This window comes from Anas acuta, chromosome 6, assembly GCF_963932015.1.
Source record: "Anas acuta chromosome 6, bAnaAcu1.1, whole genome shotgun sequence".
NCBI lineage: Eukaryota > Metazoa > Chordata > Aves > Anseriformes > Anatidae > Anas > Anas acuta.
In genome coordinates, this window is record NC_088984.1 from 30,614,273 (window position 1) to 30,642,078 (window position 27,806).

A 27,806-nucleotide genomic window follows, 5' to 3' on the forward strand; every position below is an offset into this window, starting at 1 on the left:
GAATGCAAACTTCCCCAGCCTGCAGTCCAAGTGCGGTTTTGGGGCGGAAGAAAAGGCCTGTTCAACTCGTTGATCCTGAACAATTGGCTGTCTGGTAGAAATGCAAGTTCAGTGGGAAGTTCCAAATGTGATGCCGAGAAAACACGACCTGAGAAGCAGCTCAGAAGAAAGATCCTGCTTGGAAGACTTAGGGCACTCGGTGCTGAAGTGCGCAGAGCTCTAGAGGGTCCTGTGCTGCCATCACTGCTGGTAGCGCTGCTGCCAAGGTGATGGAAAGGTGGACAAAAAGGAGATCTGGGGAGTTCTAAAAACAGTGAGGAAGAATGCACTGAGATTAGTTGCATTTCATTCACCTTGTCTTCCCTGTTTGGCAAATCTGTGCGGTAAACATGATCTGACAGCATTTTTCCTCCTGAAAGTGTTCCATGCTCAGCTCCCTCCTAATGAATCTTGACTTAAGTGGGTCAGGGCCTCAGGACTCATTACACCCTTTGCTCCTTTCCCCATAGTGCTGTTTTTTGGGGTTTTGCCCTGCTGAGAAGTAAGAAGGTGTCCCGTGAACACCCCTCTGCCTGGAAGCTTTTCCTGGGCATGTGCTGCATGGCGGGCCTTGGCCCTGTGTCCCTGGCATGGCTGTGCAGTGTGTGTGTGTGTGAATCCCCTGGCGATGCACGTCTCGATGTCAGTAGCTGCCTTTCTCGTCTAAATTCTGTTTTTCCCTTTTTCTGTCTGTAGAAATATTATGGTCTGGATACTAAGTGGGGCGACATCGAGCAGTGGATGGTAGGCCTCGATCGACGTGGTTACCCAGCTTTTACGTGTTGAACGCTTGTACGGTTGCTAGTTTGAACCCCCCAGTAGGTGTTTCCATACACTGGAAGCGTGAACTCCTCCCTTAGCACAAAGATTTTGGTTCAATACCTGAAACGTGGCCTAACCAGGGGAAGGGTTTGGGCTGAACCATCGCTTCTTCCAGAGCTCTGTCCAGACCCTGTCACCTGAAGGTTGGCCTACAGACCCCCTAAAGCCCCTCACACAAGGAATGTGTGCGCTCACTCTATTTCTTGTGGGGTTTGCTAGGGTGTGAGTCTCTTCAAATCTGTCTTTGGTTAAATTTTGGGCAAGTTTTATCCGTGCTGCTTCAGTCATCCTTGTACTTATTGCTCCGGGTGCTCTCCAGAGCCGTGACCTGTGGCAACGCTGGCTTTTGCTGGTCCTGCTGGAGTTGGCTTAGCAGCTCAGGTATAGACTTGGCTGTTAGCACCATCTGACTTCTTACCAGCCCTGATGTGGGATGAAGGAACAGGGATGAAGGCCTTGACTTGGCATGTCTGAAGTTCATGGCATTGCTTACCAGTGATGCCAGGTGAATCACTCACACTGAAAAAGGCAAAACAGAGCAGCTCGCTTCCAGCGGGGAGGAAAACTTTCAAAGGCCCTGAGAGCCTTGCTAATTAGCCAGCATTAATGCTGGTTTGGTACATGCCTTCCTGAAACCTGCTGTCACAAGGAGCAACCTGAAGATGCTGCAGTCTCGCAGATAAGCCACTAAGTCTCTTCAAACCCTCGTTGGGTGAGCTTAGCTCCCTGCTACTAGTAATTCCCTGGCTTAGAAATCAGTTCAGACGTGAGAACCCTTAATTATAATGCTGGAACTTTCTCCTCCTGTTTCCAACCACTGTTCAAAAATTCCATGTAAAATTAATTTACTGACACGCAGCAAATGCTACAGCCTTTCCAGCGCTATGCTACAGTGCTTCCCAGGTTTTGAAGGGTTGTAAAGCAGAAAGCTTAATTGCAAGGGCCCTGCGAGTACCCTGATTCCCAGATGCAGGGGAATGCACTCGATCATGTAAACAGATTTCTGAGATGCAAATAAGTCCCTGCATACGTTTCCTGCAAATGTAACAAAGTGTACAGTGAAATAAAAGGGAGGGGAAGAAAGCTGGGGTCACCACGAAGGGAAAAGGGCTTTTGGGATTTGACAAGGTGTCACCTTCCATTATGTGGCTTAACCTTCCTGACTCCTAAACGCTCTGAGCTTCCCTGTGTCTTTCTGAAGGCTCTGTGTCGGTGTGTCTGTCCTTTCAACACTTCACTTTTTGTTTTTCTCTGCTGCCTCGGTAGGAAGACAGTGAGCGTTACTCCCGTAGAGCCCGAAGAAATGCCTCGGTTAGTATTTGCTTTTGCTTTGTAGCTAAACGTTTCCCCTGAAGTAAACAGACGTATATAAGGCAGTTCCTTTTAGAAGGAAAAAAATAGAGCATCCCCTTCCCCCCTAGCTGAATAAACCACCAAAAACCACTTCCTGGCTGCTCTGCCCTCTCCCCAGCCACTCCGAGGAGCTTTTGCAAATACATGAGAATAAAAGGGGGGGCAAGGGAGGTGGGGGAGACAGCCTGCTTGGAGGGTGTAATGTAAATTTATTCAGCTGTGGCCAAGAACATAGAACAAGGAATGGCCAAGCAAATCCATAATCACCCTGTAGTAAAATGCTTGGTAATGTTTCTTGGGCAGGGTATGATTTCATTTAGTTTTTGCTCGTAGCTTAACAAAATTCTTTTATTAGATATTTATTCTTTAAGCCTTTTCTGTCCTTCTGTCCCATCAAAGCCACCCGCATTTACATCACTGCCTGTTATTTCTGTTCTTTTCATTGGTTTCTTGTCTTTATACTTTCTTTTGCTAGGCTTCGGATGAAGATGAGCGCATGTCAGTGGGTAGCCGTGGAAGCCTGAGGGTTGGTAAATTGTACGATTTCAGTCTGCATGTGTGTGTATCGATGATGCTGTCCTCCTGTACCACCAGAGCAGTTATTCTGCTTTTTTTTTTTTTCCTCAATTCACTGAAAACATCTTCCTTCCAAAGTCATGCCACTGTCCGTGTTCAAGGTGCATGTGTTTCCCAAGAACATTTTGGCCAGTAATTCTTTGAACCAGGGGATCTCTCAGATTTGCATTCGCTGATGAGGAACACAAGCAAAGAGTGTGACTGCAGATACCCTTCTGGTTACTGCTTCTCGCCGGTGCTGCAGGAAGTCCTCAGCCAAAATTACGCTCTGGGCTGCTATTTTTTGTGTGCACCGTGGAAACTCCCCTGCTTGTTTGTTGATACTGAGAATTTGGGAAGCAGCCCCGAGCTGAGCTGTGGGGAGGGAGAGCACCCAGTGCTAATCCGGAAAAAAACTTCAAATGCTTTTTCTCAAAATACCAGTACAGTGCTTGTCCTTACACGTGCTAGAGTTAAGATTTTTACACAATCAGCTCTTGCAATTGTGGAGGTAATTTAAGCAGTTTAATTCTGACCAGCTAATGCTGTTGGGGCAGCGTGTGTTGGTGGTCTGGAGCAGTGTTTGGTAGCAACACAACAGAAACAACCGCTAGTAACGCTGTGGAGGAAGTGCTCAGCACTTCTCAACGTGAATCAGCTGCTTCTAGCTTGTTACAGAGCGATTTGGGCCTAAACCAGCTGTGTTTGAGAATAACTCGAGCTTCTGTTGGTGTTCCTAATCCATCAGTAATACTGGTTACATGGTTTAGGCTGGATGGTCAGCTGTATTTTGTGCAGCAAGCGAGACCTGTATCGTTCACAGCAAGGTCTCTGTTTATTGTCCTTGGCTTCTGGCTTCTGTGGAGGTTTTATTTTTCATAAAATTCATCTATTTTTTTTTCTTTAAAACTCCTGTTAATAGTTATCTAGGCTAGAGGTACCCCTTTTTTCCTAGACAGAGTCTCTCCAGCATTGAATGAAATGCCTCGTGGGCTTCTGAAAGAGTTTTAGAAGATGGAAAAATAAATTATTGCTACTGTAGAGAGTGGTCAGCGCTTCCTGATTCTTAACGTATGTCACTGTAAGATAGCATGATAGCTATTTAAAATTTTTTGTGTTGCCTTCTTCCCTTTTTCCTTATTACTACTTAAGAAATGCTGTGAAAATCTTGATTCTTTAAGATGGCAAACTTGGTCGAGTGCTGAGAGAAGGTGACTTAAAACTGGAAGGATTCAACGAAAGAAAGCTTATCTTTATGGCTGAACTTGAAAACCAATGATTATTTTACTTAAATTTGGACACATTTGGGGGAGAAAAAAATGCTAGATCAGATAAAATTTCATTTTTTTATATTCAGAAGGTGACTATGATGTAAGTTTGTTCAACCCTGTCTGGAGCTGTGTCCCCCTTCACGGGGTATGATGCAAGCACTTTGGCACTGTGTTCATCTGAAAGACTCCTTGTCTTCATGGAAAGCCACTGGGGATCCCTTTGATGCATTTTGATGGTTCAATCCTGCCCCTGCCTTTTGTTTTCATACATTTAAGCAGCAGAAGCCCTGCACTCTGTTCCCGACCATGCCTTGACGGAGCTTTTCTGACGCTTTTCCTGGAGCTGTCAGCGTGCCTTCAGGCCATGCTAACCACTGCTCTTCTGCTGCACAAGGATCTTCAGCTGGCTTAGGAGATGGCCCATAAATACCCAATATTTTTGCAGAGAATGTCCTTTTCTGACAGACCCATCTGGCTGAAGCTTGACAGCCTGGTATTTCACATGATGCTGCACAGACGCCCCCCTACCCTCGGGAAGCAGCACACTGACTATTGCTGTGCAAGACATCTGACATCTTGAGCACGCACGGGAGGAGTTTTGGCAGGAGCTGGGATAACTGAAGACTTCCTTCCCTGATGTCCAAATGTCACTGGGATTGTAGGAGAAAGGAAGTTGTATGTTTAGTTGAAACTGAAATTTACCCTCAGACTTCGTTTGGTTCTTTTACTCACAATTAAGTGACATTATTTCCCTAATATGGATACACAGTAGCTTATTTTAAGTTTGACCACCTCTGTGCTTAACTCGTGAAGGTGTGGCTCCTACTCTGTGTGTTTAAAACAAAGCAAAAAAAAAAATGAACTACTACTACAAATCACCTCTGAGGACTTCTGAGCTATTTGAGCATGAAGAAAGCACCAGAAACTGCTGTGTGGTGTCCAGGAAGGGTTTATAAAACTACACTCTTCTTTTCTGGACATTTGAAGACTACTTCCTTAGTCGTGGGATGCCACTATAGTTGGTCTGCAAGGCTTCCACTTTCTGAAAATAGATCCTGTGCCCTTGGCACCCCGGGTCACTGTGAGGCTGGGAGCATTAGGAGTTACTCCTCGAAGCGATGGCTGTGCTCTGTACGGGCAGCTCTCATGAAATGGGGCAATACACATTTTTATATGCAACTTTACCTCCCTGCTAACCTGCCTGAGTTTTATTCTGAGTTTTCACATGGAATAATTGCCAGGTGGACATCTGAACTTCAGGCAGCGGAGGGCTGCTGAGCTGGGTGGTGGGGAGCTGCCCCGGATGCTTCTGGCACAGCAGCCATCAGCATGGTGTTGATCAGAGCAGCCCTGCCAATTGATTTAAGCTCCACAGCAGTGACTACCCTGTAACCAGCAGCCTAGTGGGTTGGTATCATGCTATCTTGAGCACGTTTATGCCTCCTGCAGGCTTTGACAGCCTTACCTCTGGCTTGTCGTGAAGGCATCAGAAATCTCCTGCCTCTCTTGTCTCCGAAGTCCCACAAGCTCGGTGCCCTTTTTGTAGGGAAGCTCAGAAACATCATCCTGTGTTTGTCGAGACACTGCTTTTCTTCAGTCAGTTTTCCCCTGCAAGTGTCCTTGTTTTCCCACTTCTCAGCTGGCTGTCTCTCTTGTGCGAGGCTGTCCAGCGTGAAATATTGCTGCAATTAGTCACTTGTGAGGGAGCTTTTGCATGTTGCCCTGTTTTGGCCACTTGACAAAGTTCCTGACTTCTGGCTTTGTGCAAGAAGTCCGGAGTTATCAGAATTACTTACGTGGGATTTACATCTCTGTTCTTGCTGCCCTTTTAGGGGAGTGGAGGGGGTTGATTGCCATTGCTTGCTTTGGTGTTTTCCCTTGCCTTCTGATGTTTTGTTTTCCTCCCATGCCTTGACAGACTCACTTGGAGTATGCCAGCGCCTATCCAGTGGTGAGATTAGTCTGAAAGTTGCAGCGTGTGTTTAAAAACTAATTGCCAAGAAGGAACTAACCTCAACTGTGATAACTCATGTAAGATAAGGGATGCTTCAAAATGATCCTGAGGCAGTTTGTGGTCCCAGTGGGAAGACCCTTTGCCTACCATTGGGATGCACACACCCCCTTCACCAGGGAGATCCGAATCAAGTCCAGTTCAGTAGTTATCATAAGACAGGACAGAAGCTTTTATTTCTCTGTTACTCTGTCCATCATCTGACTGGCTCTGTCTAGATTTATGTCAGCATAAACCCAAAAAGAGAGAACCCTCAGAAACCTCCTACCACAAATCTGACTCATGGAGGACCAGAATGAAGATGGGGACTTGAAGCTCAGATCTTTAAAAGTCCTCCTAGTGTTAGCAGTGCTGTCTTGTGTCAGTACCGTGCTGAAACAGAGGTCTCTGTTTCTGCAGAAAGCAGCCTGGAGAGTGGTTTTATAGGCTCTCTAGCTTTTTTTTTTACTCTCCTTCATTCCCTGCCCTATTTCAGATTAGAGATGCAATGAATCTGTTTGAGTGACCTATATACAAAAATAGTTCAAACACATTTGGATTTTGCATGGATCTATTGATGTAGTAAGTATAGACAGCTGGTAGCTCAATTAATTGACTTAACCCATCAAGCATGAATAATTTTAACTGTGGCTACTAAATTTAACAGTACTATCATCACTTTTAACAATACGCGTTAATAACCGGTCGTTTGAGTTGAGATTTGATTTTTTTCATATGTGCTTACTGAGCCATGCTCTGCAGAGCTGGAGGAATATTGGGCTGATGGTTTTGCTTGGTGGTATGCATGCCTGGCTCTGGATGTGTGCACATAAATTCATTGATCTTTTCACCCTGCATTCTTAATCTCACTGCAGGCTGGATTAGAGAATGAGAGGACCAAAAGGAAGAACTACTCCAAAGCAGTATGTATCTCAACCGTCTGTCTGAGGTTTTTACATACACAACGTAAATGTGTATGGGACCAGAGGATATGTGCAAGCATGTTGGCTCTTAGAGCTCCCCAGCCTAATGTCAAGGATACGCTGTAACTCACAGGCCTGGTTGGGTCTGCATGAATACCAAGAATCTCTTTATCCACAAAATGTAGCATAAGCCCAACACTGATCTTGGTGTTGTACCTAAAGAGCCTCTTGGAAAACTCAAAACCAAACTCGAGCTTTAACATTACACTGAAATAAGTAATATTGCTAGAAAAATACATATAATAGAGGCTGCATCTTTTCATCTAAGGAGTAGTAATGTTTTTCATGGCTCAAAGTAAGAGGTTAGCCCTGATTTATAACAACATTTGAATAACTAGTAGTTAAGCAATACTTCAAGAGCACATTTTCAGATTTGACGTATGCTATGTCTGGTAGGAGTGCTGAAGCTTGAACTGAGGAAACAATATTCAGGAGGCTGAGGCAGCTTGCTTAAATGCTGCCTTTGTCTCACCGTCAGTAGCTCCTTGTGTCAGAACAGATCTCGGAGCGCCTTTCAGATCGGGATGTTAACTGTTGAACACAGCACATTGCGAGCGGCAGCGCTTTCAGCCAGGTAGGTGCTGTCTGCTGAGATGATGAAATACCAAGAGAATTCAGCTGCCTGTTTCCAAGGGCAATTATTGTAATTACATGCTTTCCTTTAGTGCAGAGACACTTTGACACTTCCTTAGTTTACTGTAGGCTGGTGAGCAGCACTAGAGTTTCTAAGGCAATCTGAAGGTAATTCTTTGTACCAGCAGTACCTTACTGGCAGCTGCACCTATAGCACTGCACATTTAGTAGGGTCAAATGCACGTGTAGTAGGGTCAGTTGCGTAGTTCTGAAATGACAACAAATAAAACAGAATATTTCGGCCTCCCCAGTTTGCCACCCTGTTTGTTTCAGTCTTCATAAAGGTTCTGATCAGATATTTAGCATGTTAGTAGAGCATAGAACATAGGTTAGCAAGATCTGATAAAGCTCACCTTGCAGAGCTTGTCTGAAATGCTACATCTGGAGCATTTGCCTTCAAAAATCTGAGCTGGAGAGGAGGGGACAGTGGTCATAGTGGCGAAGGAAATAAAGGAAGTGACCTGAACTGTGGAGCTTCAGTTTAAAATCTAAAGGATAATAGGGCAAATTAAATTAGATATGTTTAGAAGTGTCTCATGAAGTGGTAGGCACTTAACCTGGATTTGTGAAAAATGAATCATGTCAATTCAACATAATTTCCCTAAGCAAGGGAATTATCTAAGGGCATAAAGGAAGAGTGCTGGATGAGACTACAACGTGACTGCAAGGCTTTTGGTATGCTTCTGCCTAACATTCTTGAGCGAAACGTTTGCCAAGACCAAGTTCTTGTAAAAGAAATGCAGTTAGTTGAAAAATAATCCCGTTGAAAACAGTGACAGCTGGAAGGGATCTCCTCTGATCTCTTCTAAGACAGCATCGTGGAGTTTTAAAGGGGAAATCGGTTCTCTGGGAGTCCGTAGTGCCTACTTGTCTACATTCAGGGAGTAAAGGGGGCTTCCTGCAAGGTTGGGATAAAAAATACTGATGGCGAGTGGGAGACAAGTTGCCAAAAGTGAAGAATGATAGGAATAAATGAGAAACATCTTACGAACTGGGGAATTAAATACCCTAATGTTAACTAGGGAGTTGTGCATAGCAGTCATTCAGATAATGATCCAAGAGGTTACATTTGGTCAAGATTGCCTTGTTGAAAAAAAGATGAACTTAATTCCTCAGTGTAGTAACAAAAGGAACGGCAGTGGTCATCAGCCCACGTGGGGCTGGGATCCTTGCCTTCAACTCCTGAGGCACTGTTTTAACTATTTTTAGGAAAGCATTAGACAGATTGGTGGGGCCTGAAGAAGGTAATAAAGCCAGGAAAGGCTGTGTAGGATGGCTGGTAGTGTTTCCAGACTGCTGGAGGGCCACTGCCCAGTTTCCATCTTTCATTTGTGATATCAACATTGCATTTCAGTGGAGAATCCTAAGCTTTTCCCAGACCTTGTCTGATGAGCTTGCATCTCAGCGGGTTTCTAAACTTGTTTAATTCTTTTATGAAAGCCACCGTATAGCATATGATTTATATGTATTGCTTGAAAATTGGTTCATAATTGGCTTAGTGGGCTTTCATTTCAGGAATGCAATACGATTTAGACTCAAGTTTAACTTGGAATAGAAATTCCAATCAAATTTCCACTTTAAACAAAAAAAAACACAACATCATGGAGAACTTGCAAATTTTTAATGTTCAATAAACCAGGTTTTATTGTTTAGTGATACCAGGATGGGGACTTGGCTGAGAAATCTGAGCTCTTAATGCTATCTGTTGAGGTATTTTGGGTCTATAATCACTTCTTCAAACGTTGTGTTTCCAGACTAAGAACAATCTGTGTTGTATTGATTTTTATTTTTATTTTTTATTCCCAACCTGCTGCCTTGCTCTTACTGACTTGAAATATTGTGCCCTGCTTGTAAATCACTCCTCCTGAGCACGTTTGTGTCTTCTGTGTTCAGAGAAAACTCACATACGACAACAAAACAGGCAGCTGAGCGTGGCAGGGGACAGCTGAACCAACTAAAACCCCTTGTTGGTCTGTGGGTTGCCATACAAAATGCTGGCACGTGGCAGATGGAAAATTAACCCCCCTGGCTGGGGTTAATTTTGATGTGATTTGGGAAAGCTAAAAAGAGGTTTCACGTAGCATCATGTGTCTCCTAAACTGAGTTTCTTTATCGTATAAACTTAAAATTAATTTTTAGCTATAATCTGATGCTTTCGAGTTGCTCAGCTGCCAGAGGTATTAGTAACTACAGTTTTAAATGTATTTTATTATCCTCTCATCCCTAGTGTTCCCTTTTCATCCTGTGTTCCCTTCCCCAAAGAGTTTGAAGAGGTACAGGTGTTATAGAGCCATAATAACAAGGGAAGCAGAAGTTTGTCTTAACAAGAAGAAAGAAAAGGGTCAAAAAAGGCAAGCAGGAGTATCCTTGACATTTTTGGCTGGCTTACAGATAGCGACAGACACAAATGTTCATATCCTCGTGTTTGAAAGCATGACCTAGATCTGCACTTCTCCTGTTCCTGGTATATCTTTGAAAAGCTCTGTCCCTGCCTTTGCCCCTCGTAAACGATGGTTATCACAAAAATCTGGCTTTGGGGTCTGCATCAGTTTTCTCTTCTCTTTTTTTTCCTTTTCCTTTCTTTCCACGACAGACTAATGGTTATGAGGAAGACGCGTACGGATCGTCCCAGAGTAGAAAATCTAGCAGGGTTAGTAGCTGATTTATGTTGCTATACAATCTATCACGCTCTTTAATGGGATTAAATCTAATTAGCAAATTCTTTTCTGTGGTAAAGCAGGTTTTGCCTGTCTTGCGTGTTGTGGCTTTTGCAATTGCAGGCACAGAGGTGCAGCAAGAAGCTGTTTTAAAAATAAAAACCAGCAAAATTAGGCCATGAGTGGGGCGGGAAGCGTCTGAGTTTGGCACAAATAGGACTTGGAAGCTGGCATTGCCTAATGTGTCACAGTTCAGCCTTACCCAAATGTGATTGCCAGCAATATTTCAATATTTTGAATATATGACCCTGGCACACAGGGTTTCCGTGTTCTGTGACTTTCCCAGCTCCTGCAACATGCCCAAATCGTGCTCCAGCACTGGGGTTCCCAAGCTGCAGGGAGTATTGCGCGTGCACAGAGCACTTGGGCTTTAACATTTTCCCCAAATTCATGTTGTTTATGTGAAGTTTGCTTAACACAATACTTTTTTTTTCCTTTATAAACCTCATTCTAGGGTTTCTGGCAGCTCCCCCGGAGGTGGCCAGCCAGTGGTGGTGTTCCTGCTTAGCTGTGCACCGCTGATGGGCTTCATTTCCAGATATATTCCCGTGACAAACGCTTAATGATTAACTCCATTGTGTGCACGCCCGTGGCTCACGGCGTTCCCTTCTGTTCCAGCACAAGGGTTTTGTGGCAATTACAGGAACTGATTGTCCTGCTCTGTCAAATGTCAGCTGATGGACAAAACCCTTCAAGGTGCTGTTGCAAGCAGAGCCCCTTTGGGGGCAGGAAGGGGAACTGCTCTGGGCTTTTTGCCTGGCTACAGTACGGAGCCTGTTGATCTTTACGTTATCAAGACTTTTAAAGTAATATTAAGGGTATGCAGACTGAAGCTCGGTGTTCAGGGGGGAAATAAACTGCTTTTATAAGACTTCCTTTAGCTAAATGTCTCAGCAGGTTTCAATGGGTTGCTTGGTGAAGTTACACGGGCACTTGTATAAATAGTGAAACGGGACCATGTGCTTTATGGCCATTTAGCTTGTGCTTCCATACAGTTTTGTGCATTTAGCTTGTGCATGTGGCTGAGAGAAAATGAAATAGTGTTGCTTAAGCTCTTAAGAAAGCAGCGTGTCCTGCTGTTGGCACTCTTGCTGACCTGTTTGAGTTGAAGGAACTTTATTCTGCAGTGCTTCTGACAAACGGTGTTCTTACTCCTTGGTGACATACTCCAGAGCTCTGCGTCCTGCTCAAGAGCAAAATGTCTGTAGGAAAGTCATCCAGGGAAAAGAAGTGGGTTGCTTTCCACTGAAATAATTTAAAATCCTCTTGGCATTAGGGTTTGAAGCGTGGAGGCTTAACTGTACGTAGAGCAGAATTATGGCAGCATCGTTAGCTCCTTGTTTTCTTTACTAAGTGTATTTCAGATTAATCTTCATTTAGAAGGTGAACAAGAGTTTAGAGGTGACTTGGAATAGCTGCAAATCCCAAACCAGATGTTGCTGGTCTGGCTGACATTCACCTTTAGGACTGCTCTCTCCAAAAGCCCCAGACCTAACTGAAGATTGACGAAGTGACAACAGAAAAGCTGAGAAGAGGCAGAGCTTCAGAGTGTGGGAATCGCTGGGCCTGCTGTCACCGCTGTTCCCAACCTTCGAGGAAAATGGAGCAACGTGTGCCTGGCAGTCTGGCTGCCTTTGTACCCAGGGCTTGCAGGATGGCAGGTTCATTCCTTGGAAGTGAGCAACACCCTGTGCATAGGTTACAGGCGTGCTAGGCAGGAATGAAAGTCATTTCTTTAAGCTCAGGACAACGTGCTCAGATTTCTTCTGAGTGAAAGCCTTGCTCCGCAGGAAGAATAATGGGGTAGGAAGAGATCTAGCTTTTTGAGGCTGGCCAGTTACCCGTCCTCCCTGCTTACCTGCAGGTGTAGCGTTTAATCCACACATCTGTTTGCCAGCAGTGACAGACATCCAGCAGCAAGAGCGAAAAGGTTTCTTTAGCTTGCTGCAGTTCCCACGTTTGGAAGCGGAGCTGATATCTGCTTTGTCTCCAGTACTGCTGCTGGGGTCGGTCAGGGCTCGCCAAAAACAGTCCTTGGTTTGCAAATGTGAATATCTGTGCACCTTAAAAATGGATGTGTAAGGCAAGTTAAGTTGTTCATGGCATATTGCTGCCTAAAAAAATCCTGTAAAGCAGAAATCTGCTATTTTTTTAGGTATGGTGCATCCAGAATGAATGATGCCTGACAGATAATGTTCCCAGTGCCTTGTAAAAACAGGTGGTGTCAGACAGGCACTGGAAGTCAAACAGGCGTTGGAAGTATACTGCTAAACACCCCTCCACTTGGCTCAACTCACAACGAACTCCATCCACGTTTTGGAGAACATGTCCCATCTTTTAAGCCCCCCCAGACCATCCCCTTACAGCACGTTGTCTTAGGGGCTGCAGTGGTGGGAGGGAGGAAGGAGCTTGAGGCTTTGAACCCTTCAATGGAAGATAAATCAGCCAAGTATCCTGTGCATAAGGTGCTGTAGGGCTGGAGGAAAGCTCTGTCTGTTATAAAGAAATCTCTGCTGTACAAATGGAAAGGGCACATGGTTTTCACATCTCCTTATACCTTTAATGCAATTTCCTTAATGCATTTATCTTTTTTGCATCAGTGAGGACTGACTTCTTGCTGTTTATAAGCTCCTCATGTACTTTTTGCTCCCCACTTAAAGGAGGTTGAAGCCCTTCATGTTACTGAGTTCTGAAAGTTTTTTGCTTGTTGTCAATGCAGGCTTCCTACTATCCCGACCTGGGCCTCCACAACCCTGGCTATGCTTCCACATCTCAGCCTTCCTCCCAAAATGGAAATTTGGTCTGTTGCCCCCTGGTTTTGCTTGGCCTGGACTTCTTGTTGTGATTCCATTTGGATAATACAACCTCTCGTAGTTAGGAGCAAATCTGGACCAGTTGTCAAGAGTCTTTGTAGCTCTTCTTAGCAAAACTTCAACAACCAAAAAAAAAAAAAAGAAATCCCCAAACTGAAGAAGACCTTTTGTTTAAGGTTGGAGCGAGTAATGGAAAGCCATTTACAAATGGGCAGACAGTTTTCCTTTGGTGCTCCTCCCTTTCCTGCAGTTACTTTGCTTGCTTTTGGCCTAAATAAATTGGGCTGGAAAAAAATAAGGGAAATCTAAATTGACGCAAGTTCCTCATTCGATCTGGGGCAACTTCTCTGCTCACCTTGCCTGCCAGGCAAGCTTAAGGCCTTTAAGATAGGACGAGCAAGCAAGCCACAGACAGCTGGAAGAAAACCCCAAAGCTTTAAAGTCCCCATAGAGGTTGGATTGTCCTCTGCGCATGGCTGGGGCCCGTGCAACCTGTCCTGCCTGGTGGGACAGGGGACCCTGGACCCATGGTGTCACCGGGTCCGTGGTGTCCCCAGGCTCACCATGGAGTCCCCACTGGCATGGGATCGGGGTGGCTTGTGGGAATGTGCCCCTACAAGCTGGGCACTGCTGCTGGAGTATTGCCTGCACCTACTTACAGCACCGTGTGTGCTTTCTGACCTAAATCCCTGCATCGTGCAAGAGATGAGCACTAACAAATCACTTGGGGTGTGGTGTGCTGAGCTGAGTATCCGTAACTTGGTCCGGAGCAACTTGGCTCTTCTCTGCCCTTTGGTTTAATAACAAAATCTGCAAGAAATGATCTTTAAAATGGGTATCTTTAAACCTTTCTGTCTGTGCATGTAGCTCTTTTTCTGCCCCTGGTTGAAGTGAGGAGAAACACCCTGTCTGCTGCACACAAATGTGTCGGAGATGATAACAACTTAACCTACAATGAAATCACGCTCTTGTGTTTCTGTATACCGTGGTGTCCTCCCTTCCTGTAGGAAACACACGTCTGCTTGGCATTCTTAGTCTGTGCGAGATGAGATCTAATGCCTTTATGGCACAGCTGACTAATATTCTTTATGCCGGGTTTCCTTCTGCTGCAGTGTTTTAATCCTAGTCTTCTGCCAGGCTTGTTAATTCTGCTCTAGGCCTCCTGTTTTCTGTTCCATTTTCTATGCAAAAAAACAGTTTTGTGCTTGTCTTCCTCAGCCCTCCTTGCTGTACAGCGATGCCCTGCCAGCCAGAAGTTACAGGGTTTGTGGTGCTCCTGCTCTAAACACAAGCGCTGAAGCTGCTCGCCTTCAGCCATGCCTTCGTTGTAACCTCTGTCGTTCTCGTTGGACCCATGTATTCCACACTGGTGCCACCTGTCTGATCCACCCGAGTGCACGCGTGCCATGCTGTTTGTACAGACGGGGGCTTGCTGACCCTTTCCTTTTACTCCTGTTGACGTTGTGCAAGCAGTGCCCGGGGGTGCATGGTGCTCCTGCTGACCTCTCTTTGGATGGAGACCTTCGTCTTCGTGTTGGCATACTACCCGGGGCAAGCAGGAGCAGGCCAGAGAGAGGCAACATCAATTCTTCCTGCTGGTGTAGCAGCTGACAACAGTCTGCTTCAAAACTTCCAAATTCCACTGTTCTTGTGCAAACTTAAAAGCCGAGAGAAGCTTGTTTTAATTCTCACCACTTAAGGGCAGAATTCCCTCCTCCCTCTGTGTTTCCTGAGCCAGACACTTGCAGGGTAAACTGGAGGCGGACGGCTGTCTGGGAATATGCATCATGCATCTTCCTCCCTTTAGATTAATTGGGGAAATTGGCTACGAAGTGGGGTTCATCTGGCATAAGTTTTTCCCACATTTTACAAGCCCCAGAAACGCAAATCAAACCCATTTCAGCCATTTAAGAATTGATGTCGCCGGTTTGGTCAGAGGGAAGGTTACCAGTTGAAGCGGCGAGTGGGGGAGCTGCTGGAAATGCATGGGGGTGCGATGGGTGGGGGGCACGGGGAGTTTGCACGTGCCTGGCACAGCTCCCCGGCTCGCTGACTTCAGCTCCGTGAGTTCCTCACTTGCATGCTGCTCGTGCTTGCGTGCGGGCGACGGCCCCGTACTTGCCCATGCCGTTCGTTTCCCCATGCCCTGCACCTTGTGAGTTTGCAAAACCCGAAAGTAGGTCTTCCACTCCTGCTCTGACTCTGTCTTTTGGTTGTAGGCGTCTGTGTATGACGAGAGCGTTTACAGTGGGAGCCGTCGGTATAGTGCCTCTAGTTCTCGTGCTGTAAGATGGTTTCTGCATTTCCCTGTTGTCGTGTCTCTGTCCTCCATTAACCCGTTTTTACCAGAACGCAGACTTTTTCTGGGCTGAGAGCATTTAAGATGGCCTGTGACAGATGGTAGCCTGCTGTAGGAATGAGCACTGTTACCATCAAATCCTAAATCCTGACCCACGCCGCTCCGAGACTGGCTCCGGGTGGCACAGGCAGAGCCCAGCCCCTGCAGCCAGGGCAGCTCAGCTCTGCCTTTGCGCTTCATTTCCTGATAAAATACCTTAGAAAGAGCCCGGAAAGTCCCTTCCCTCTCTGTGAATTTGTCTTCTGCAGAGGGGGATTTATATAGGTTAAAAAAGGAAGGGGTTCCCCAGCGTGAAGCGCAGGAGCCATGTGAGCGTATGGCCGGATTGCTTTTGTCACTGGGGTTTATATCCCAGAGGGATGTAAAACGATCCACCAAGACCCGAACAGCAAAAAGCCCCCAAAACAAAGCAGTGATGTTAATTTAATTGAAAAATAATAATTTAAAAAAAAATTACAATTATATTATGGTGGAGGAGGAAACCAACTTTGACGAACACTCCCAGAGCCCTGGGTTCCTGAGCTGTGCCGTGCATCCTGCTGCTGCCCTCAAGCTTCATGTGGCTTTTTGGTTCCCAGCGGTGCCTTGTTTGCATTTCTGGCTGTCTTGTGAAACCCATTGATAATTATCTGTTTGGGCTGCTCTGGCAGCCTGCAGTCCCGTGAATTTGCTGGTTAACGCCGCGCCGAGCTGGTTGTAATCCTCTGTTTGTACGGGCTGTCTTCCCGTGTTTTCCACAAGTCTCTCAGAGGCCCAGACGATTTGCTTCTGCTTTGGGGAGAAATCATTTACAGTGGGCTCTGAGCCCGAGAGCTGTTTGAAGACTTTTTCCCAGCCCCTGTCAGTGATCTGAGCAGGGAAGGCTGCAGACAGGATGCTTGGGAGCCTGGGCATGGCGCAGCCTCTTTCAGTGTTTGGTGCCTGCCCGAGGAAGAGCTGGACCACCAGGTTTTGGCCTCCAAGGTTTGGCCTGTTCCAGTGGCAGGAACCTAGCTGGTGGCTGCACTGGAGCCGGTTTTATGTCCTGCTTCCTCTGGTACCACTTATTGGTACTGCAAACTTAATTTTCATTTATATGAGCCGCTTTCTTAGCATGGTTTTAGACGCTGAAATTAGTCCTCCAGTAGCTGGTGGGGACCTGGGTGTCTCGGGGCAGCTGGGGAGTTTTGGGGGATTCCCACAGCGGCCACATAGCTCAATGGAAGAAAGGGTTATGAGTACACACGTATAAACAGTCAGAGAGGTCTTCAGATTGCAGTGTTCTCATATCCCAGACACAAATGACTGAAATAAGCTCACTGAGGTCATCAGCAACACAGCTGAAGCTGCTGAGGAGTTCCTCGTGCTTGCTCCTGGCCCCGAGCTGCCTCCTTCCTTGTCTCCGTGCCAGGTTCTGCTCCAGTTTTGGTGCACCAACGTGGCCCTTTGCAAAGGCTCTGGTCACAACTGCCTTGAGGTGGTACTAATAGGAAAAATAACCTGTCTGGTAAACATCCAGTGGCTTCTTTAACTCGTGTCTGCTCTGAATGAATCAAACTTTATACAAGCTCCTGCACTTTTCTATAAAATACATTTCAGTACAAGGTTGAGTGCGAAGCTGCTGCTCCGAGGCCTGTGAAAACGCAGGGAGTGGTTCTAAACTTACTGCCACACTAAGTCCCAGGGCCGTGTCTGATGCTTTAAACTTTCATTTCCCTTCTCTGCTGCCACCGCGTTGTGACCTCAGGAAGCAGAGCAGCGTGTACGCGTTCCTTGCCCTTGTCAGCCCCAGCTCAGCCGCTCTGATACTGGCCTGAAAGGCTTCCTCTGGCAGCAGAGAGGGGCTGCAGGTGCTGCACGGTCAGGAGGGCGTTCAGCCTCTGAGATGAGCTCCGTTTGGACTCTAAGCACAACATAGATGAGGTGGCTTTTGCTTTGGCTTTTAGAGCATAGATTTATTTTGTGTGTGCAATGTTGAAGAAGGCTCACCAGAGAGCCTCGATGCTCCTGCAGAGTGGTAGGATCGAGCCTTTTGTGTAGCAATTGAGAGGTTTCTGATTTGTGACTGCTGTCTTAAGATATTTAAATAAAAGTTACTCTGTGTTCTGCCGTTTCTTATATTAAATCAAAGCTCTTTACTGGGTTCATCAACTAGAAGTACTGCTTGCCTTATTTTTTAAAATAACATCTGAAGTGTCTGTTCTCTGACCTTTAACTGCTCTTCCTTTGTTCAGCTGCATGTAACTGTTTTCGTAACTAACTTCAGATGCAATCCTCTCTTGCTTCCTTTCCCAATCCTAATTCTTTTCTCTCTTCTCTGCTTGCTGTTCCTGGTTCACCTGCGGCAGCCTTCAGAGTACAGCTGCTACCTTGGGTCAGGATCTCGGGCATCCTCAAGAGCCAGCTCTGCTCGAGCCAGTCCTGTGGTGAGCTCCTCTATTTTCTTTTTTTCCTACACTGCTTAATTTCTTTTCTTCAAGGTCTTTTCTGTACAAAGAGGTCACTGTCACTCATAAGACTGTTTCTGCCTGTATTAATTGGGCAATCTAGGCTGTGCTAGGGACAACGAAGGATGAACAAGATGAGAAATTTCAAAAAATAATTAAAAAATTAGCAGTCACACAAACCTGGATTGTACCTCTACTGTAAAAACACAGTATTTGTGTAGAAATTGCTGAGCTTAAAGCACATTGGCAAGCATTTTACGCAAAAGTTTGTACACTGTTGATAGGTAGTGCTCTATGTCACTTGGCTATGAAAATCAGGAAGCCCTAAATCTTCCTGCAGCCTTCAGGTTTCACAGAATCACAGAATTTCTAGGTTGGAAGAGACCTCAAGATCATTGAGTCCAACCTCTGACCTAACCCTAACTGTCCCCCACTAAACCATATCCCTAAGCTCTACATCTAAACGTGTTTCTCTCCGTTCAGCAGTATTTTGGTGTGATGGTGTTGCTGCAGGGCTATCTGGAGGCTGGACCTGAGCATGTTTGTTGGATTGCAGCTTACCAGGCACAGTAAAAAAGCTTACAGGAAACTGGTCTATACCAAGTTAATCTTCCCTAGCTAGTGCCTTTTGAAGCATTGCACTGTTTCAGGGAGGTGTCCCAGTGTCCCAGCAGCATTCCTTGTAGTGAAGCATTGAAGTGGTGGTTCTCCAGGGACCTGCTGTGGATTGCCCACCACATCCCCAAGACACAAAGAGATGGAGAGGGCAATACCATAAATTAACACGCACAACGCGCCTCTTTAGTCATAACATCCCACTGCGGTGCTTGCTTTGCTGAGGGGCTGGAGCTTAAGTGCTGTAAATGGTGCCTTGAGGAGTAATTAAAGAGGAATATCTGGATACCCGAAGCTACGGCAGCATGCAGCAAGGTAAGGTGCAACGTGGAAATCCAGAGCGTTCCTCTGCAGTTACACGCTGTCTGCAGTTCGTATCTGATGTCCCCCATCACGTTTGTCATCAGGCAGGGCGCAGGGAAGCCTTCAGCTCATCGAGTGAGCCCCGTCTTTCTGGGGGAGAAAGATGCTGAATAAACTGGGTTGAGCAAAAGCAAATGGAACCGATAGAAAAGTGCTGATGTCTTCCTTAAAGGCAAGGGTACAGCTGCTTTTTAATTTTTCTTTTCTTCCTGATTTTTATCAGGTAACGTGTGGCAGCTGGTGAGATAAAAATAAATCAATATTTTAATTAGTCCCCGAGTCTGAGGGAGCTGCAAGTTCTTGCAGTATGTGTCTTCAGCTGTACCGCAAGGCAGAACATGGAAGTTCTTCCTAAATGGCCTTGAAAACTGAATTTCAGTTATCCCCAAGGCAAAAAATAATTAGGATAACCAGGGATTTATTTCATTAAAGACCTTGAAGTGTAAGGCTTGGGTACCTTTACATTAACACTGGCTTCCACTGCGTGTGTTTTGTGCTCAGCCTGAGTCATGAGTGCAGGTTGCTTGTGGTAAGAACAAAACGCAGCTCGCCCCTTCTGGGAGCTGTAGGGGATTTTGTCCTCTCATTCTTTGCTTACGACTTGGCCTGGCTGCACGCACGGGGGTGGGGAAGGCCGGCTGTGTCAGCACGGAAAAGAGAGAGGCACCAAGCGGAGTATGGGCTGCGAGGAGACGACAGGCACCCTTATTTCTTTTTCTTTCTTTTAATCAGCGCTTTATGGCAGGGTGTGAAGAGCTGCTGGTGTTTCTGCGGCCTCGAGGGGCAGAGCGTTAACATCAGCAGGTCTGAAAGGCACAGGGCTGCAGGGACATCAATCCTCCCAAAGGTACAGGGCTGTAGGGACACCGAGCCACCTCCTGCAAGGCAGAATGAACCTGGTACCCTACAGCCACCACAGCTTCACTGCAAAGCCATCCCTGAGTTAGTGCACTAAGTCATTGCAGCACCTCCTGACCCCCGTTTTTATTTATTCCACCTACATTAAGCAGTGCCTCGGTCCAGTGGTGTGCTCGGGCTTGGCAGCGGGGTGCTGAAATCGAGCCCTGTCTTCTCAGCTGGCTTAGCAGTGTGTCGCTGCCACTCGCACGGTCCCAAAATGTCATCTGCTCGGGTTGCCTAGAAGAATAAAGACCTCCTTGGGCCACCACGATAACTTCTGAGCGGAAAAATGTGATTGTTTTGGTCTGTAGCAGTATTTAATTACCGCCAGCCCATAAAAATGAGCTGTTCCCTCCCTTGATATATCAAGCCATATGCTGTCGTGGTTCTGCTTTATATATGCTCTGGCATTTACACACTTAGAGAGTTGACTCCAAGTTTATTTCTTAAAGGGCTGGCGGAGGAGGAAGGAAAAGGGAGTATCTGTTGGGTTGAAAAAGCTGGATTCCCAGCAAGCTTATGTCACTTGATAGTTTAAAAAAAATCTATGTACTGTAATAAAAATTAGGAGTGCTTAACACTGAAAGTTAATGATTTTCTTGTGGTTTTGGGTGCACTATGGGACAAATGAAACCAAAACCAAACAGTTCCCTCGCTTGATTAACTGTCATGAGAAAGTAGATGAACAGAACAGAGAACTTGTCAGCCTAACTTTCTAAATTAAAGCTTGTGATATCCTTTCACTCCAGCCCTTAAATCTTTATTTTTTCAGAACTGCTTCTCCCTCTGTCACTGTAGCTTTTTGATGAACAGGAGTCCTACCTGCTGCACGCAGCTTTGCTGACTTGGGTTCCTGTTTGTGCTGTTCGTAGCACAGCAAAGGCCAGGAAGATGCTTAAGCACAAGATGTAAATACACCTGCCTCAACTTTGACATTTGATTTTTGGTGCGGTGCCTGAACATTTTTCCCATTATTCCCACCAGTAATTGCTGTCTGCTGCCTTTGCACCTATCTGTAGATGCGTCAAGTTTAATATTAAAGCATTATACTTGCTATTAAATGCAGATCTCAGGACTACGGAGAACAGCATCAGTCCCTCCTGTACAGGTGGAGGTAAACTTTGTGCCTGAGCTACTCGGATGAGCTTTTTAATGTGAATTGCTGGAGGTTTTTCCTTAAGTTGATAAGCTGGTAGCAAAAAACAAGCATTTCTGTATTTGAAATAGAGCCAGAATGTAAAGATTTACATGAGGCTTGTATCCTGTAGCACTGGAGGGAGGATTTTAAAGGCTTATTGCTGCTGTTAAGGTGGCTCTTGTGACTGGGAGAGCACGCAGGAGCTGCTGGGTGCCCCAGCCGAGCTGACCAAAGGGCTAAAGCTGTGATTGTGTGGGCTGCCTGCGGTGCTGCTTTTTTAGTTCCCATCCCTGCAGATACCAGCCTCTGCTCAGCACTATCCACTGCAATAACTTGTCTTTGGTGTGGGCTAAGTTTTCATTTCAAGAGCAGGAAACGATCTTAAATAGATGTGACAAGAAAGACCTTGCTTTTCTGAGCAAGATCCTCGCTGGAGCTGAACAGCGACAGCCACGCACTGAGCACGCACAGCAGCAGCAATCTCATATTTAGCTTCTCTCAAGCTTGCTTTAGGAGGCTGGAAGCTAGACAACGTGTTCTAGAGTCCTGACTCTTGCTTTGATTTCAAGATTCGTGTTTTTTCTCTCCTGGATGCAGCTGGGATGCGATGCAGAACTGTCCCGGGGTGTCAGGGCTTTGCAGGAGGTGTTCGAGTCAGATTGTGACCTGGGTAATCTGCTGGTGGCAAAGAGCCTCAAGGGTTAACCTGCCCATGGAGGAGGGAGAAATACTTTTTAAAACATTGTGCTAAAATGTTTTTATTATCTAGGAAAAATAGGCGATAGAGCCTTATATAGACTTGTAGGATTATTCTGCTCTTGTTAAGTTTCCAGCTGCGGTAAGCCTCTGATAGTGCTGACGTGACGGCAGCGTGGCTCGGGTTTTATCCTGAAAAACTTTCAGAAGAGGCTGAACTCATCCCATTGTAGTTATTTTTGCAAAGAGCAACCTAGTCCCCTTGCCAAAACAAAGATGTGTGTGCTGGAGATCCTCTGAAAATTGCATCCTTTTCCTTCGTTTTTATATACCAAAGGACAAAGTGCCCAAATTGTTGGCAAGGAAGAAGGTAATGCAGAAGGACAATGTTCTCTAAATTAAAGGTTGTGTATCGTTAGCTGAATTACTCCTCATTTCTCCTCTTCTAGCAAGTATTCTGTTAGCCTTTTAGAGTTTGATACAGAAAACGAATGAAGGGCTACACTTAGTACCATGAGAGCAGAGAGGTTATTCTCAGTGTAATTGCCATAATATTCTTTATTGCATGTTTATACAGAAGGTAAACATTTTGGACCGTAATTTTGTGTGGCTTCAAATAAAAATAAACATTTCTTCGTGAACTTTCTTTGATTTCTTGCTGGATCATCTGCCACAGGGCTCCTCGGAGAGTGGCTGAAGGCTGAAAACCTGGGGTTCCCTCTGGTGGCTGAAAAAGAGAGCACGATTTCTGTCTTCAGTGGAGCGATGCTATCACTACCTTAATCTTAAAAAGAGCAGAATGAAAGCTATATAAAACATTCATATAAAACAGAACAATTTTTTAAACATTAACATTGAAAGAAATCACCAGTGGTTCTTCCTCTGAGAAGAAAATGAAATGCTCTGGGTGTTGCGTGGCACCAAATAGATGCATGTAGCAGAGCATCACCAGGGAAGATGAAACTTCCTAGAATTTTTTGAAACCACACCAATTTTAAAAGTCACTTAATACCTTTGAATGATTGCATCCTCGGAACTGCTAGGGGTTGTTTTGCAGTGAAGGTGCAGCTGGCTTCACAGGTGTGGTAATGTAACAGTAACTTTAATGTTTTCCCTGTTGTAAATGAAAGCTTTTTTCTAACTCAGGTGATGGATAATTAAAATAATATCAAGATTTGTTCTCTTCTTCATCAAAAACATTTTTCCATCTACATTCCACAAATCATTTAAGGCAAGTACTTGCAGTTGTGCCCTAAACCCATAACACAGGCTTTGCAAAAGGCTGGGCATAAATTGCTGGATATAAAGGCCTGTGTGTGTGTGTGTACACTGCTCTGTAGTAACACACCAATGTTTGTACTGCCACAACTTTCTTGTTAAACAGCCACCTGGTGTTTGGCAGGGCCAGAAGGCTGCCAAATCCACCCCTCAGAGCTGTCTGGCATGAAATAATAGGGTCCTGTGGGCAGTGTGACACACGACAAGTAGGGTCATCCACACGTTGCTCTGTATAATTCAAAGGGGAAAAAAAATGATGAATGTTAACTGATTAGAAAGAGATGGAGGTTTCTGAGTGTTCTTTCAAATGAAATGTGTTAACTTAACCTCAGCAGTGCCCTGCCTTCCTCTGGAGCAGATCCGTGTTGGTTTTTCAGTTGTTTTACAGCCACTGTTCTTCTTAGCTCTTAGGCTCTTGATCTGGGTAAGCCTTTTGTTTTTTAAAAGTGTTTTGTGAAAACATCTTGAAGGGATGCCCAGGTTGCGTGTGCTTTTTGCTCTCTCTTCTGAGCATTGAAGTTGTCTTGATTCGTGGTAACTTTCTGTACTCCTAAATCCCACTTTGGCTCTGATTTATTTCTCCTTGGCCAGTGTTAGTGCAGGATCCAGCTTCTGAATCAGTAAATTCCAAGGAAGTGCCGAAGTCACAGACTGGCTGTTTATTTAGACTTTGCACCGGTCCCACATAGAGGCTTCAGGGTCAGTTTCTGCAGCCTCGGCCTTGCTGGGCTCTTTTGCTTGAAGTCAGTCACTCTTTGACACGAGAAGAGAACACTCAGTGGAAATCTTAAGCTTTAGACTTCATTTTTCATAGTTTTTTTCTTCTCCTTTTGGGAACAGTGCAGGTTCAGTATGGTCCTTCAAACTGAACTTGACGCTTTGCTTTTGTGAACAGGGGAAGGAGCTGCTGGTAGGTTTCAGAGGCAGCTGATTTTATTTAAGGGCCATAAAACTGCAGCTTCAAGAAGGTGTCTTGGTCTGGACGTCTCTGCAGCCTTCAGTTAAACAATGGTATGATTTCTCTACTTGAGTAAATTGCTATTTCGAGTTCTTTTGAGGCATGGTTTTAAGTTTTCCTAAAAAAAAAAATAAAAGCAAATACAAAGATAGCATACAGTTGTTCTTATGTAGAGGAAAAGATTTGGAGGTTTGCATTCACATCCATGTAGGATTTATATGCCTTCATTGATAACCTACAGATAACTGTTGTCTTAATGTTGAAATACTGTGATGTAGATAAGGAAAAATGTGTTCCTCTGTCTTATCTTTCAGACCTCGTAGGTTTTCATCAATGCATATATTCCAGGAAGCGATGTACTGCTTGGGAACTCGTGGTGATTCGTCCTGGCTTATGCCCTGAAGTGGTAGCCAGGACATTGCTGGCTGCTTTTTGAGCACATAGAGATTGCTAATGAAAAGTCTCTTAGAGGTTTTAGGAATTCCTCTTCTGATATCATTGTACCTTCTCCTGTCCTTTATTATCTAACAATTCCTTCCAAACCTCTGTTTTACAGATTGAGGAAAGGCCAGAAAAAGACTTCGAGAAGGTAAGAAGGATCTTGTGAATTACTCTGATTTTTATTTTTTTTTAAGGTAGGTAGAACTTGCCGTGAATTTACAGAAATCTTTTTGGAAGCCTACTGTGGGGGCAAAACTTTGAATTATCAGACCTTCTACTACTGCATTTATTGAACTTTAAACCTATTTGTGTGTTCAGAAGTTGTAACTGACATTCAGCAGCACTTGACTGAAGTTGCTTTAGGCTAAGCCATGTGAATACTGGTTTTGTTTTTTAGGATTTAATTGTAGTATTGTGTACAATAAAAAAAAAAACAAAGTGATACTGCATTAAGTGGGAAACTGGCTTCACACAGAACCCTTAGTTCTCTAAAAACTGTGGCTACTGCTGCAGAGTAAAAAAATACAAATGAAAGCAAGAAGAGTTTGAAGAGTAGTAAAAAACATCCACTAAATATAATAATGCAAGTTCTTAAAAATATCTGGCAAGATGATACTACGTCCCTAAAGATTTTATCTAATTTAGAATTAATACGTAAATCTAAGCTGTGCAAACTGCTGTTACAAAGGTAAGTGTTTACATCTGATTTTTCTCATTTGTTTCCCTTGGTGACTCTTGATCTTCTGATTCTTCTTCCTAAGAGGTTATTTAATCAAGCTTGTATGATTTGGAAGTGCAAGGGTTCTTTTTCTGTTGCCTTCCCTTGCTGAGGAGCTTGCAGGAGCAGAGCAACAACAGCTCCCGTTCCCCTGGGTTTGTTAATACTGAATTCTAATGTTTTCTGTGGCACCAGAGGCCAACTAGGAATTAGGATGACCTAAAAGCCACAGACTTGCCCCTGGTTGTGTTAGATGCCTAGATAACAATTGCTGTTAGCTGTTTTTCTCACGTTTTAATTTGGGACTGCTGAAACTAACACAGAAATATTGTAACTCCCAGGAACACAATTAATGTTTTGTCATTTGTCTATATCAGTAGGTCAACAGTCTATGTTGTGTGTAATTATTTTTTTAAACCCATATGTCTAGGAAAAAAATTACAACCATTTTAAACTGTGTAATTCTAGGGAGCACGGACCGTCTCGAGTTTATCAGCAGCTACGTTAGCTTCTCTAGGTGGGACATCTTCACGAAGAGGCAGCGGGGATACGTCCATCTCAGCAGATACGGAGGCATCAATTAGAGAAATAAAGGTGAGGTTCTTAAAACCAGCACAAACCGTTAGGAATCTTTTAACTATGGCACTTTTTAAACTTCTGTCCAAGAAATTTCATCGTCTGGCAAGGCTTCAGATTAGGATCAGACTGCTTAACCCGTGTGGTAGAAATATTTAAGTGAGAGCCTCAAATATGAATAATTCCGTATCAGTTGTACTTTTGCCCCTTAGGTTCAGTGACATCATTCACCTTTCTCACCATTTCTCTCAGGATATCTATGAGTTAAAGGACCAGATTCAGGATGTAGAAGGCAGATACATGCAGGGACTGAAAGAAATGAAGGTACTGCTTCACTGCAGAGTGGAAGTGTGGTAATTAACACCAGCTAAACATTCACAGAGCCAGTGTGAGACCGAGAACTGACCTTGCATGCTTTTCTTCTGGGGGTGGTTGTAAACTGTGTGGAAACATTTCATTAGCTGAAAAAGTAGCTGTCCTGGTGTCTGAAGGTGGTGAGCAGTGCTTCCAAGTGTGGACTGAAGGACGGCTGATTACTCTTGCATGTCTGTCTTGCTGTTTTGAGAAGGTAATTGTTTTGCTAGCAAATTAAAGTTGCTCTCTTTTAAATTGCTTTGTAAGGAAACCTCCCAAAATTGGAAGACAAAATAAAACGCGTGGCCTACAATGCCATGAAAAATCATACAATATTAAAAGCTCAGATGTTCTGCTTACATTTTCATTTGAAAAGGTCTGGTGTGCCTTTGGAAAGTTGCACGTGTGCAGCACTGACTGGCATTTGGGTTTCATCTTTAGATCACAGAAAAGACCCTCAATACTTGTAACAAAATGTTGTGTAACAAAACGCATCACATGAAAAGCCAACCAATGCTCACAGCAGCTGGCAGGAGGGAAGCACTTAGCACTTCCACAAAGCCATAAATGAGTTTTGGTGTCATGCATCAGCATAACATCATGTGCTAAGTGAGGAACAGCATTAGCATGAACATTTTTGGAAAAGTTAATTTTGCAAAGGTATAGATAGACACCAAGCATGTAGTGCAACGTTTATTGGTGTGAATTACTGTGTTTGTCATCAGCTTAGTGCTGCAACAGGTGCAGTTACTGCCATCTTATGAGTTGTGAATGGAAAAAAGAGTAATTTAGCCTTTTTTCTGTAAAGCCTGTTGTTTTTTTGCCTGATCAGTGCGTAGCAGATGTAGCAAAATAGTCACACTACATAAAAAAAAATTAGGTCTGCATACCTTAAACTGCCTTTTTGTGGTGGTTTGTACCTAAGCCACACTGGGTTACAAAGGTGGTCTTTAATTCTGGCTTTGGTTTGGTGTAAAAGAGTGTGCGTAATGTCCAGGGATAGCTCAGTGCTGTGATGGAACCTGATGCTAATAAAACAAAACTCAGCATGCTGAAGGAGTTAACTTCTTATTTGCATATACTTCCTTTCCAGCTCGTTTCTGATATTTAATCCCACCACTGGTGCCAAATTCTGACTGCTTTCCTGTGCTTAATATTTCTAATACTTAGGCTGGAAAGTGCACCAAAACACCATTTGTGTTTAAGAACATGAATTTTTACAGGTCTGAAGACAAATTCTCTTATTTGTCAATAGAAAACAAACTAAACCAATTCAGGCTTAATTTCTGTAATCATTTCATCACTCTCATCCCCTGTTCTGTTTATGGACTGGAAAGGGAGTTATATGAATCTCACCTCTACTCTGTGCATCATTCTAATATTACTGAAGTCCCAAGAGAAACTGCTTGATGTGTGAACTGAAATACCAACGTGTTTGCATATTTGCACTGTTTTGCCTACGTACGTCCTTTATTTCTGGTTTAAAATCAAACACTGCAAGTTTGACTGCACGGCATGGAAGATGAGCCAGAGCTTTTTGTTATTGTTACAAACCTCTCACTATCTTATATTTGTTTCACATGGATGGGGAGGGTTTTCAAGGCAATGGGAGTTGTTTCTTAGAGTGAATTTGTAAAGAGGGAATGCGATATAGGAAACCTGATGAAAAATGATGCATCAGGACACAAAAACTGCAGCTTTCACTGCAAATCCCAATTCCTGAGTTAGTGTATTTAGTGTCTCCTACCTCACGCTGAAAGGATCCCTGAAATCTGTGTGAGCTGGCTGCTAAACCACCTTAGGTTAAA

General features: G+C 44.5%; 1 protein-coding gene across 33 annotated transcripts in view; it reads left to right on the forward strand.

Annotated features, from left to right (window-relative positions):
• Positions 1-27,806, forward strand: part of LRRFIP1 (LRR binding FLII interacting protein 1) — a 100,963-nt gene that overhangs the window by 51,956 nt on the left and 21,201 nt on the right. For 10 of the 33 annotated variants that reach the window (XM_068686311.1, XM_068686277.1, XM_068686292.1 and 7 more), the window contains exons 4-16: positions 736-783; positions 2,128-2,172; positions 2,690-2,740; positions 5,959-5,991; positions 6,906-6,953; positions 10,240-10,296; positions 13,083-13,163; positions 14,395-14,439; positions 15,396-15,461; positions 17,863-17,940; positions 24,466-24,498; positions 25,537-25,662; positions 25,897-25,968. In XM_068686311.1, the coding sequence (XP_068542412.1) occupies positions 736-783; positions 2,128-2,172; positions 2,690-2,740; positions 5,959-5,991; positions 6,906-6,953; positions 10,240-10,296; positions 13,083-13,163; positions 14,395-14,439; positions 15,396-15,461; positions 17,863-17,940; positions 24,466-24,498; positions 25,537-25,662; positions 25,897-25,968 (783 nt within the window). The remainder of the gene's footprint in view (positions 1-735; positions 784-2,127; positions 2,173-2,689; positions 2,741-5,958; positions 5,992-6,905; positions 6,954-10,239; positions 10,297-13,082; positions 13,164-14,394; positions 14,440-15,395; positions 15,462-17,862; positions 17,941-24,465; positions 24,499-25,536; positions 25,663-25,896; positions 25,969-27,806) is intronic. The other 23 variants (XM_068686304.1, XM_068686308.1, XM_068686306.1 and 20 more) reach the window with 14 other exon arrangements.